Below are 14,011 nucleotides of genomic sequence, written 5' to 3' on the forward strand. Positions count from 1 at the left end.
CCTCCCCCACCCTTTATTTCCAAAACTACTGTCTAAAATTTTGAAAAAAATACACAAAATAGTTCTTTACCTATAGATGTCAGGAAAATCTATTAGAAATGTGCAGTCAATCGTGAGTCGGACTTAATTACTTAGTTTTAGATCGATTTTTAGGGTTTTTTTTACCCAAAGGGTAAAAACGGGACCCTATTACTAAGACTCCACTGTCCGTCTATCCGTCTGTCCGTCAGATGATGTATTTTCGTTGCCGCTATAACAACAAATACTAAAAACAAATACAAATACTCGTCGTTCTTCTCGTCGTCTTCTACTAGCTCACCCAAACACAAAACTCGCACACAAGTCTGTTTTCACTCCTCAGTATCCGTCATCTAGCCTACTTACACTCATTCATATTTTAGGTCAGTTGTTGAAGAGGAACACGCGCAAAGTGACTTTATATCTATGCCAGTTATGGTGATTAATGTGTTGGCAAATGGACTTTAACGTGACGCTTTGCGAAGTAATCGTCAACTTATCTACGCCCCATTCAAACGGAGCGCCACAAATGTCTCTTAAGGTACCGTTCGGATTCAGCTAGCACCAGCAGGGTTACTGCTGCATTGTTGTACCTTTAAGGGCTATCACATCAGGGCGTCTTATCAGCTCTATGGAAAATGGCGTCGCTGCGCAGTTACGTCAACGTTGCGTCGAGCAGCAGCCATGGAGTTGACTAGACGTCGACGTCCAGAAGACGAGTGTGGGGTCACTTTAAATATCTTACCACTGTGACCGCATGACTGTCCAGAGCGCTCTTCGTGCACGGCGGCGGGATCCCGTTAGGTCTCACCGGGTCCGGCACGCACTTGCTGCGGTTCTTGCTCACGTGGAACCCGGACCCATAGCAGTACATCAGCGCCATGGTCGTCGGGAAATAGTAGGCGCAGCATGACAGGATTCTACAAGCAATGCATTTAGTAATTAATATACCTAGGTATACATAAATACAAAACTTTAGGGCGAGATGTGTTATTTATTAAGTGGTCGCAAAAAAAAGCGAGTAGGCAAAAGACCCCCGCAGTTTTAGCGCAGTCATATTTGGCTTTTTGTCGCCCGACAAAGGTTCCGTGACAAAGGTTCCGACAAAGGTTTTTGTGAAGCGCATGATATGTTTTCCGAGATTTAATACACGAACTACTTAAGATAGAAGTATAATAACTAGACTTATATTACAATAAGTATGTTAATTATGTTAAAAATGTTCCTTCGAATTCAAAAGAATCTCTTTATAAAACTAGATAAAATCTTCAAAAAAGAGTAAAAAGTGAAATCGATAATGTACCTGAACGCTACTCTACTGTGAAAAACATCACAGGCCATAAGCCCCGTGGAGTTGAAATAGTACCCGGAGCGAGGTAGCACCATACTAGCGAAGAGTGATACGGACAGGATCCACGTAATGCTTATAACTAACACGCAACCCTGAAAAAAATAAAAATGTAAGTAGAAAGTTTTAGGTTATATGCAGACGTCGCTGCCAACTTTCAGATATGCCTATAGTCACCGACGTCACCGTCAAGCAAAGTGAAGTTTAACTCGTAAAACTTTTTTTCAAATATGCAAACTGGAAAATAAAAGTTTCACGAATAACATGAGCCCGGTCGTTACTGACGGCGAGGCGAGTAGGTGACGTTCGAATGACAAGTGCAGCTGCTTTTTGACGTGGGCGCTGTCACTATCGAGTTCCTTGATAAAATGAGTGACGGATTGAAAGACCTAATTGCGGCAGTAATGCGGCTACTAACGTCACTCGTTTTATCAAGGAAATTGACAGTGGCAGCGCCCGGACAAGGCCACAGCAGACATTCACAACAGTAAAAGTGACATTCTGTCAACGGCGCATTACTATTCAAGGAAATTGACAGATACAGCGGCAACATCAACGCCGCCGCAATAATATCGCGACAGATAGTTGACATCCGAATGTCACCATAATACAGGTGCAGTCGCCATCCGAACGTCACGTTTAAGGTGACTGTCCATTTTCAACCGCAGCTGCGTTACTGCTCCGACACTACTGCAGCGGCCTGAACGCGTCGGTGTTATTGTCAATTTCCATAGTAAAATGAATGACGATATCGACTGCACGTAATATGGTGATTTTAACGTTTTCCCGACCGCAGCTGCACTACTGCTCCGACACGTCGGTGTTATTGTCAATTTCCATAGTAAAATGAATGACAAGACCGACTGCACGTAGCATGGCCATTTTTGCGTATTTGGTGTATTATTGCAACTGCGGCTACAGACCGCACGTCAAATCTGTCACCTGCACTGAATTGTCTTTGATCACAGATATTAGTAGTTTTAAGCAAAGAGGATATAACCACTACGTTCTAAGGAGTTATTACACCCACGGATAAACAACCCCGATGGTACCGTCGCCATATATCGCAGATATATCGGGGCAGCCAAGGAGCTCACAAATATCTGAACACGCCTTTATTGTCAAGGCGCTAGAGTGCATGTTCAGATATATTTAGCACCTCGGTCGCTCCGACATATCTGATGGCGACTGTAGTACTACTGTAAACTTTTTTGCTAATCTATATTGAGCCATACGAGTATCACAGAGCCAGTTAGGAAACTAGAATGATAGGTCCGAAAAAGAGAGTGTCAAATTCGGAAGTTAACTATAGTCTGGCAAACCCTTCGAGCAACACCGGCTTCCGACACGTCGGAAGGGAGGAGCCCAAGCGATATCTTACCGTACAAATCGTTCTGCCATTTTTTGCGGGGGAAAACGTGCACACAGTCGCACTTCTCACTCACTACTTGCAAAATCCAATCTCTAATTAGGATTGTTCATTTTTTTTTAATGTTCTATTTCGAAAACCATTTCGAGATATTAGGTTTTTAAACAGTTTCCGACATTTGCTGCGATATAATAATCGAGGATTGAAGATATTTCAACAAATATACTGATGACCTTAGTTTGACCTTCTCGCGAGGCTGAATATAATAATGTCATCGTATAGTAAAAGTTATCGAACCATAGTAAATAAATCCGTCACTCACGTAATTGTCAAAGATGTCATTGTCATCAATTGTCATAATATAAAAATTCAGTTAAACCGCTAGTTTCTTACGATTTGATTTATAATTTTTAATACCTAAACAGTAGATTTTGATTGCTTAATATATCAAAAACCATGTTTCCACTTGTGGGAATGATTTACAAAAATTATAGTCCGCGAAGACCTACGTGAAAGACAGTGTTGTCATGAAAATGTGGAATGGAATACTTCAAGTGTTACACACAATATTGCTGTGAGGATCACGTCGATGTAAGTATAAAATTAATATTATTTTACTACGAATATTTAAAAGTCCATTTTGGTGGTCGGGTCACTATTACCTATTTATTTTCTGTGATGATGTGGCCAGAATATCTAAAGACAAACCGTTTAACACAGCTTGTCCGCTACTAGCTCCGTTTTACTGATTTGAAGTTAAATTCAACAAACAGACATACATATATGTAACTTATAACCATCTTGCAAGCAATAAATCATATACATACAAAAATACATAGTTATATTCAAAATACAACATGAAACTGAAAAGATAATTTCTAATTTCCAGGTACCTACAAGTTGCAGTTCAAGGCTCAAGCTGCTGATATCACGGTCATGGCGGACAAAACTAAAGTTAATAAAGAGTTGTGAAAAATAAAACATGTCTTATTTTTTACTTTTTTATTAATTTACGAAAAACCTGTTTCCCAAAAAAGTGTATACATTATATGTTCAACATGTTCTGCACGTAAGGTTGACATTGAGGGCTTTGTTTAGTAGCATTCAGTTGAAGTTGATTTAGGTTCTACTCTTGTTGATCCAGAAAATAATTGTATAGTATATTATTAAATCTATGCCCACGCCCAGGCACTATTCTTGCTATAACTTTACATTCTCCGCCTTCTCTAGAAATTTGTACATTATATACATCCAATAAAACTAAGGTATATAACTTAAGGCAGATTTGTGGAATCAGCTTTCACAAATTTAGCGTATTTTGAGATTATTGATTTAGGGATTCAAATAATACGACGATATTATTTATAGATTCATTAAATAAACTGTTCTTTTATTTTTTCGTAGTTTTGCGAGGATAGCTATAAGCTCGACAGGGCACGAGCGATAGAGAGGCAAATAGAATACCGAATATCCGGCAAAGTGGCCAAATACCGAATAGTTGCCAAATATTCCTGGCAACTGTAATTGTATTGTAATATATCATATTATATAATGTCGTTTATGGTGACAATTTCTCATTTTGTCATTGCAAAGCCATTCCTGAGCTAAATAAAAGAAGCAATCATTTATTTTTATTACAAGGGGCAAAGATGTTATTTAATACCTCATGGTAACATATTGATATCCAAACATACGAAACGATACAAAATTGAACCACGAGAGAAGCGAATGGTTTAAAATTTAGAATATTGACAGTTGCGGAGGTCTCAAGGCATGAGGGTTAAACAAACTGTGTTACAGTGCAACACGTAATTCTTCACACCAACACGAGGAAACCATTTATTATTCAAATTAATTTATTAAAAGTTCTTTCTATCGGCCAAGGCGAGGGAAATATATTTCTTCATAAAGGATTTCTTGTCTCGCCCGTCAAGTTTTATATGGATGGTGCGGTCATATCATAGAGTGCCGTCGCCCATTCACACCTGCAACTGGACAATATGAAGTGTAAATTACAAATTATTTTATTCATCATACTTCACTGTTTGGTACCTAAGGAAAGTAAAATTGGCTTAATATGGATACTTAGAAAGATAAATCTGTAATATTTTGCTAACACCGAACGACTGCCTGCCCACCATTGGATAATTTTATTCTTACGTGTCGCATCGTCATCTCCAGAACCCACGAATCACTTTGCAGAAATCAATAAAAGGCCTGCTAAAAGAGCCTACCTGGCATGGTTTTGAGGGGACGTTTATTACAGACTTCTAAATCCAGCCGCACGTTTCTGACGGCCGAGTACCTATACGTGATGCAGATGGATCAAGTGCGCACTCCCCCCGTATATATCACGAACTCCATGAGTCCCGTTTCCGTCGGATTGCTGTGTGCGGTGGTCACGCATTTAGGCAAGAGGATGGGGAAGAAAATTTCACATTGTGAACTTACCTTAATGTTAAGAATAATTTTTCCTTGAAAAACTTGACGTTTTATATGGATGGTGCGGTCATATCATAGAGTGCCGTCGCCCATTCACACCTGCAACTGGACAATATGAAGTGTAAATTATAAATTATTTTATTCATCATACTTCACTGTTTGGTACCTAAGGAAAGTAAAATTGGCTTAATATGGTACTTAGAAAGATAAATCTGTAATATTTTGCTAACACCGAACGACTGCCTGCCCACCATTGGATAATTTTATTCTTACGTGTCGCATCGTCATCTCCAGAACCCACGAATCACTTTGCAGAAATCAATAAAAGGCCTGCTAAAAGAGCCTACCTGGCATGGTTTTGAGGGGACGTTTATTACAGACTTCTAAATCCAGCCGCACTTTTCTGACGGCCGAGTACCTATACGTGATGCAGGTGGATCAAGTGCGCACTCCCCCCGTATATATCACGAACTCCATGAGTCCCGTTTCCGTCGGATTGCTGTGTGCGGTGGTCACGCATTTAGGCAAGAGGATGGGGAAGAAAATTTCACATTGTGAACTTACCTTAATGTTAAGAATAATTTTTCCTCTGCATTAATTTTATTTGAGTAATTTGATTGTATTTCGTCAATTATTAAGTCTCATTCAATGTTGAATTATCTGAATAAAGGATCACCATTAAATATCAGATTTTTTATTAATATTGCGTAGCTGCCTTCGTCGGACTCATTAGAAAGGAAAGGATAGAAAGAAATAAATTGTAGAAAGGCAAACTGGTCTTCTTTTTCATGTAGCATGTAGCATTATCGTCACTCGCTTCTTCACGTAAAAATACAAAAGTAAATTAGTATTTTATTTGTACGTCTGACATTATATGACTTGACATTGACAAGCCATCAACGAACGCTGTCGCGACTGCACGCCGCAACAGCCGCAGTCGTGCTGCTACAGTAATGCGGCACCGCGTAACGTCGCAACTGCAGTGCAGCGGCAGTTACAAACGGACAGTCACCTTTATGCTGAAATGACATACACGAAAATACGTACCAACCTTGAGAAACTGTTTGTCAAAACGTTTATACCTGTGTAGGCTTTGTCACTTAGGAAAATAGCTATAATGAAAAGCCCTAAAACTCGTAGCAGGAGCTTGCAATCCTTTCTGATAAAAAAAGAAAACCACGTACGCTCTTACAGAATTGCAAACAGAATCGTAAGTGTATATCTTTTATATTTACTAAAGCAACCTCGATAAATTTTAATTAAAAACAGCTGCCTGCTTCTTGTTCTATGTTGTTTATGTCATTACAAACATACATTACAAGCGGTCGACTCAAATAAATTACGACTGGCTTTTGAAAGTTTTCAAATGTCGGTAAGTTTCTCCGTAGATTTGTTTCAAAGTCCACAAGTTATGAATGTGTCTAGACGAACACAAAGTGGTCTTACAAATAAAACTATACAAAACCTAAGCCAGCCTGAACTCACAATGCACAGCCTGAAAACTTTGTGGTGGAAATACCTAGTAAAATAAGAATGGTGTTTAGATGCCAAAGTCTTGTTAGAGTCGGGCGATTTACAGAGAAACTGTGTTGTTGGTTTTTATATTCTTGAACAACAAAATGCTATTTAGGTAACAAACGCGGCGTGGTCCAATATAATGAGCAAGATTAGTATTTTCTTTTTGAGCCCAGTTTTAAAAGAATACTGCGACATAGCTTAACGAGGCTTAAACCGTAACTGAAATGTTTAGAGTAATTGGAAACGGGTTTGCTTTTGTTGCTGGACACTCACAAAGACAATTTTTGTAGCACATTTTAATATACATTGTGTCTGAAAGTACTTGAAATTATCTTTAGTGGCGGGCAACAATAGAATATTTGATTTGTGAACATTATATATAATTGAGTTTCACCTCTACACTACTCGTGTTTCCAAAGAAGCTACAACTATCCCTATACATATAATTGCCCTGACCGTACTTAATGCTTATAGACCAATTTGAGTCGAGTTTTAGTTATTCAATCTGTTTCCGATATGATACTGATTTGCTAGTGTCGTTTTTGGTTGAAGAAATGTCACTTTTAACACTATTCGAAACAGATCAACTAACTTTGGCCTACTTACCAACTTCTCGCAAATAATAATGTAATTTTTCGCTATAGTAGGTACTGTCATATTGTTTCATCAAAATGAAATAGGAATCAACTTACCTTTTTACTGGAATGTTTTTGGTAGGTATTTGGGTGTAGCAGAAAGAGGTATCTGTCGATAGCCATACAGACTAATATAACAGCACTCTGTTGGCTTACTGCTCCTCTCAATAAGGCCTGTGAACATTCAAATGGATCAATTTATGTAATCATAGTTCATATTAATTAAACCAGCACGGGTATTTTACTCCCGCATTAAATACCATGATATTAGCGTTCGTTTTTTATTGTGTTGCGCTGGTTGCTCTTTATCCTCTATTTGTAAAATTTGCATTATATAAACTTTGAAAAGTGAGAAACCCTACGGCCTCCAAAAGACCAAAGGGCGGCGGGAGTGGTAAGTTAAAATATATCTGGGGGCACAGCAGTGCCCCCGCCAAGACGAGGAAAGCGAAGCGCAAGGGCACTACCTACCTTTTCTCGAAGCGCTTCGTCGTTTTTCTGTACCCTTATTACTTGAGTTTGGATTATACCAGATCAACAAAATTCTCGGGATACGATATACCTACGATGTCAATTAAATAGTGGACTTATCAAACATAAAAAGTCTCAAATGCATAGCTCTTACTCGATTTTATTCATATCTAAAAAAAAACGATTTCGTTACTGATTCACTCACTGATGATCATCAAAACTCTTAGGGTGCTTCCTTAAGTCCTAGAAAGCTGAAATTTGAAAGGGGGTGGAATCTTGTATGGGGAATCAACCGTTGAACCGATTTAGTTGAAATTTTGTATGGAGATAGTTTTTGTTATGGGGAAGTATATAGAATAGTTTTCAAACGTTAGGGGGAAAGGGGGCTTGAAGTTTGTATGGGGAATACAACAGTAAAAAGCAGATTGTATAAAAGATGCCCCCAGATACGTACTTCAGGATTTTTAGTAAATCACCCCCAACCCTTTAAATTAAGGGATGGAAGATTGTCATAAGCAACTTACAAAAATAAGTGAAATCCCACCAAAAACATTTCCATGTAAAATGTTGCCAAGACGAAACCATAAGGCTCGCACTGTCAAAAAGTTATCAGATCTCTTGTCAGCTTCAAGCCAGCCAAGCCAAGCTTCTAACTCTATAAGCCTTAGAGCTTATGCCTTGGGCTTGTTGTTGTGAAGTTAGCTTCACAAACTCTACACCTTAGTCAAAATATGCGGCTTGGCGGTTTCGTTACTACAAGAACTATTGTATAACAAAACCGTACGAGTCGCACCATAAGGGTTCCTTTTGTACCTTTTTGGTACGGAACCCTAAAAATTATGTATAGTGAATACATTTTTCACCTTACGCCCATAAGACGGTAGCGAAACGGCCAAGCCACATATTTTGACTAATGTGTATAGTTTGTGAAGCTAATTACTTTTACTTGATTTTGTTATAGGTAGTTAGCTAGACAATTTTATACTGTGCTATGTCCAGACAAATAAAAACTGTTTTCAGGCAGCCATTCTTACAAATCACCTAGGGTGTGTGTGGTTCTGTTCAAGGATTATTACAATAACTTTTGTAAACCTTTTCCACTGCGAATATCTACATCTGTGAGCACACACAAATATTCTGACTTGCTTGTGTGCGAGCCTGTAACCTGTAAGTTTCTGTTTGCTTATTTTTCTAATAGCCACGCTTGTTAGAAAGAGATACGGACAGTGATTAAATTTTATAAGATAAAACGTCATACAGAAAGTATGTCTTTTGGCCACCTTCATACACACGCTCCGACAGGAGATGCATTCAAACAAATTCATCGGCAATCTAATGATAAGAGGGCACGTATTTCCGCTATTAAGATTTAGTGTCCAACCGGAACAGGAAGGTAAGGTTTTGCTCTAATTTCAGCTGAAACAAATGTTTATGCCGAAATCTGCCGAAACCGAAACTTCGGTCGGATACTAAACTGTCTCGTAAGCAATGACATCAAGAATAGCATGTACAGATGTAATGCATAATTGTTTTCCATCGTATTTTCTCGGAAACGTCAAGTCAACCTTAGTATTTTTTGTACTAAGACTGACTGAAATAGCATGACACGTTCGTATGTTTCCTTAAAAATACGATGGAAAACAATTATGCACTACATCTGTAAAGCCCCGAAAGTACAATAAAACGGAATCGCTCGTCAGTGGGTCGACAGGAAGGCATAAGTTGGTCGCTGGAGTTTGAGCGAGTTTGTGCTCGGTCACCGTGTACCATTACACGATAGCGCAAGCCCAGTGATGTGACATTCCTGGGAATATTTCCCAAATGAGGGTAAGTATTCTCGTATTTGTATAGTTCCTAGGAAATCGTAATGATATAAAATTCCAGTTTATTTCAAACCAAAATTGTATATTTATGTATATCATTTTCATCAAAGAGAAGCCGCAATTTTTAATTTCACTCATGTGAACTCATGCATAATAAATATATGAAATACAATAAATACCAACTAGGGATAACTTAATATTTTGTCAAAAGTTGAATTTAGAACATATAAAAGACATATGAAGCAAATCCAAGAAGTAGTCTGTAACAAATTTCTAAATAGGTATAAACATAGACTGTAATTGTAACTGGCATGATCATGTCGAGGACATATGCTCTAAATTGAATAAATTTGTTTTTGCTTTAAGGAGTTAGCCGATTAATTTCAGTTCAAGCAGCCATTACTGCTTACCACGGTCATACAGATTCCACTATTCGTTATGGTATTCGGTATGGTATGGGGAAATTCTTCACTCAAAGAATAAGGTACTATTAATCCAGAAACGATATATTAGAGCCATTTTTAAAAGACTCGATTCTTGTCAGATATATTTAAAAAAAATATTAAATGCTAACAGCGCCCTGTTTATATATACTGGAAGTTTGTATATTTGTATCCAAAACTATTTTTTCTATTCAGCTTACAGAGGAATTATCATCATGGATAATTAGGTCTCAATACAAACATAAAATTTTCAAGCCATGCGCAAGCTGACATCCGATAATACGTACATGATGTGCATAGCAATATTTAATAAGCTACCAGATAGGTTTAACGACATGAATCTCAACACATTTCGAAAAATGACAAAGCAATGGCTGATCAACAAATGTTAATGATTGGATTAAGGCCTATTATGTTTTATTTTATATATAATTACATTGTGACATTTATAGAATTGATACTGTACTATTATGACCTTTTTTTATGTAACCTAAACAACACACAATAAATAAATTTTTCATTTCATTTCAAGAGAATCAATCGACTAGTAACATACAATAACTTTAACTTTCTTTTCTCTTACTTAGATACGTGTATCATATATTGTCCTCTGAATTAGATTGTGTTTTTTGAGTTTTCGAGTGCGATGAAGGGAGTGCGTATATACAATACCGCAAGTATTCCTGCTGTAGGCTTAGCACAGGAGCGCCGTGACAGTATCCCACCCGCTAGATAGTCTATTACCCATCCCTCTCTAATTAATACAGTATGAAAAAACATGTACATAGTCTATCTCACGAGCGAGATTACGCAGCGCTCCTGTGCTAAGCCCACAGCACATCACTAGTTAGACGATAGCGCAGCCCGCCATCACAAGTTTTACCAACTTTATTGTTTGCGGATCGGCGCCTACACCCCTAATAATCGCTCTTCAAACACTTAAAATGCTTCCGCATCTTCAAAAGCTATTAAGATAAATTGCTTAAAGTTTGAAATTTATATTTATTACAGTAGCGGCAAATAATCTATCATATTTTTTCAGATACATTTACATCATTATTCTAGTAATTTCTCAAAAACGGCTTTAGCAATTTCGATGAAGTTTACAATATAGGGACGTATGAAAACGACAATTCGATCAACCTGGGGTTCTTTTTAAAAATAATTAGTTTGCCCGAATTTTCGTGGTAGCCCGGTGGGTATTAAATTGTAAAGTAATGATTTGATTTAATTTTTAAACCAGAGGCTAACGAGGGCGAAACATCGATCCATCTAGGTTTTATTCTTGGTAAGATTCGCTTTTGCGTGTTTTCAAATAAGAAATTCAATATTTATAACGTACATTAATGTGTGTGGATCCCAAGCCGCATCACATTGTGTTAACGAGACTGCCTAATGCCACGTGCAGTGGGACGTAAGTACTTATACATATATATGTATATGGTCGTGATGATCATACAATCTTGTTTATATCATATAAAGTCTAATTTCACTAATTTTCGAATGAATGCCTGCATAAAAATAGCAATATGATAGATTTTTGGCTGCTACTGTATATTCCGATAATTTCAAGTTTGTATCAAAGTCGAATCGATTTTATCACTAGTACCTATCCACAAAAACACGCCCTTAATAAGTCTGCATATAAAGTTTGTACATAATAAGCAGAAAATGTAATAAAAAAGTCACGGTACTGAATACTGTCCTTAGTATCCGATTACCGTTTAACTTTGCCTCTTTGAAAACTTTTTTTTCTGTTTCAAAGTAGCAACTTTACTCATTTTCTCTTCGTCTCTTGTTAAAATAAAGTTTTAGCAGGGACAACGTAGCCTCTACCTTGCTTTAAATGGATTAAATAACTCTCAAAATTTGATGGAAAATTATTTTTCCTATTTCAACACTTTCCCCTTTACGATTCGATTTATCAGTTCAATCAAATCCAAAAGATGATAATAATAGCGAGGGAACTTTTTCTAAATTGAGTACTCACCTGTATTTGACAGAAGATTTCGCCGTAGGGCCAACACTTGTAAAGCGCTGGAAGTAGGGCCACGGGAGCTACCAAGATTCCCGTGAACAAGTCGTTAAGAGCCAAGGATGTCAGCAAATACCTCGGCTGGAAAAATATAGTAATTTAATACGTGATACTTTTATTATTTAAAGACTTAAATTTAACTGCACAAATAATTATTTACCTGGTTTTCGATATACTTGATATACCTCCTATTGCTAAGTACGCAGATAAGAACTAGATTTGCGAAAACTATGCCCATAGATAGAGCGAATATGAAAAAAGCTTTGACTATATCAACTGGAGCGGGAAACGTGGTAGGCCAGCCTTTGCCGTTGAACCAGCAGGAACTGTTGACGAGAGACGGCGCTACGAGCAAGGCGCCTTTGGTCGAGTCGAACATAGTCGGCGCCTGCTCTTAGCAGCGCACAGTTCTCTTGAATAAGGCATTTAGATCACATGCGCAGCACTAGTATCTATAGTTTCATCGGCGTTTATCCACTCGTCTTTCCTTTTGATAGTGCGTTTTAAATTCTCATTTTATGTTTATAAGTTTATCTGTAGATTTGTAAATCTTAGTTATTTTTCCAACCCTTCATCGACCCCTTCTCATCCGCTGTTGTCGTACCTATAACAAACAAAATTAAATTTAAAGACACCAATTTTTCTTTGTGATTCATTTAAAAAATACAATGTCAATTTAGAATACAAAATCGTTATCTCGAGGCAAAATTATAAAACATTCTCGTCACGTTGTTAAGGAATAATAAAACTTGGAAAAAACGGGAAGTCTAAGATACTGAATCAATTTCACTGTCTTCCTGCCAGGATCAGTGTAATAAATTGTCTCGTCCGCTGTGGACCTGATTTAAGTTTATTTATAAGTACTTGAAATATTTTTGGAAACACTTTTTAATAAAAAAATGTAAGTTAACAAAACATAAACAATTCTTACTATTTTCGAACAGAAAAAAGCTAATTAGCCTCATGCATGAAGTTTATATTTGAACGAAATATGTTTTATTCGGATGTTTGTTACCGTTATATCATGTTACAAATGCATTTCCGTTTTTAAATTACCATTTAATTACTTAAAATTATAAATAAAAAGTACAAAAATTTGCCCTCGAAAAGCTAGTGAGCGAAACGCTCGAAACGCCACGTGACGTCACGCGTTCGACAGATTAGTGTCATTAGTAGCAAACGTCAGTTGGGCCGCCCAACGTGTGACGTCATCACGCTCTGTCGAATTCGCGCCAAAAATGATGAGCGTTTCAACCGCTCAAAATTTTTCAACATTTTAAATATTTTTTAATAAAATAATGTTAAGGTTTACAAAAGTATTTTTATCATTTCCGGTGTTCCAACGATATAAATTATGAATCCAAAAATAAAAATAAATTCATGCATGGAGCTAATTGTGATTTTTATGATTGTGATGTAATTAATTAGTGGCTTGACATAACTTATCACAAAATTTACATAATTAACCTTGAGATAACTCAAGGACATATTAAATGAATTTAATATAATATAATAACACCCGTACCGTGGTCACCCGTTGACCACGAACGCTGTAAAGAGTTCGAAACGTCGGGATGTATTATAAATTCAATATACGCGATATAATCCGTTTTCATAGTTTTATTTCATGAGTAACTATCGCGGTAACCGAAGACAATATTATAATAACACAATTAAATAAAAATATATATACATAATAATTTAACATAAACTTTTCACATGTTTAATTTTTTGAGAGAAATAGACAAATAATAATACCTACAAATGGACAAACAAGAAAACACAAACATCCACAAAGTAGAAAAACATCCGATAGACTTCCTAATTCGGCAGTCTCGAAAAACACAGAGCAAGCTTGTTAAAGTAATCTAAAGTCGCTGTCTAAGGATTCCTAGGCAAACATTTGAGG

General features: G+C 37.1%; 2 protein-coding genes across 2 annotated transcripts in view; one reads left to right on the forward strand and one right to left on the reverse strand.

Annotated features, from left to right (window-relative positions):
- LOC134744939 (mucin-5AC-like) overlaps positions 1-14,011 on the forward strand; it is a 403,822-nt gene that overhangs the window by 332,864 nt on the left and 56,947 nt on the right. The window lies entirely within an intron of this gene.
- The window catches only part of LOC134744602 (trace amine-associated receptor 8b), a 65,456-nt gene that overhangs the window by 5,163 nt on the left and 46,282 nt on the right, over positions 1-14,011 (reverse strand). The window contains exons 2-6 of the mRNA XM_063678466.1: positions 12,263-12,706; positions 12,058-12,183; positions 7,388-7,504; positions 1,322-1,461; positions 764-938 (exon numbers count right to left, since the gene is read on the reverse strand). Of these exons, the coding sequence (XP_063534536.1) occupies positions 764-938; positions 1,322-1,461; positions 7,388-7,504; positions 12,058-12,183; positions 12,263-12,481 (777 nt within the window). The 5' untranslated portion in view covers positions 12,482-12,706. The remainder of the gene's footprint in view (positions 1-763; positions 939-1,321; positions 1,462-7,387; positions 7,505-12,057; positions 12,184-12,262; positions 12,707-14,011) is intronic.

Source organism: Cydia strobilella, chromosome 10 (assembly GCF_947568885.1).
Source record: "Cydia strobilella chromosome 10, ilCydStro3.1, whole genome shotgun sequence".
NCBI lineage: Eukaryota > Metazoa > Arthropoda > Insecta > Lepidoptera > Tortricidae > Cydia > Cydia strobilella.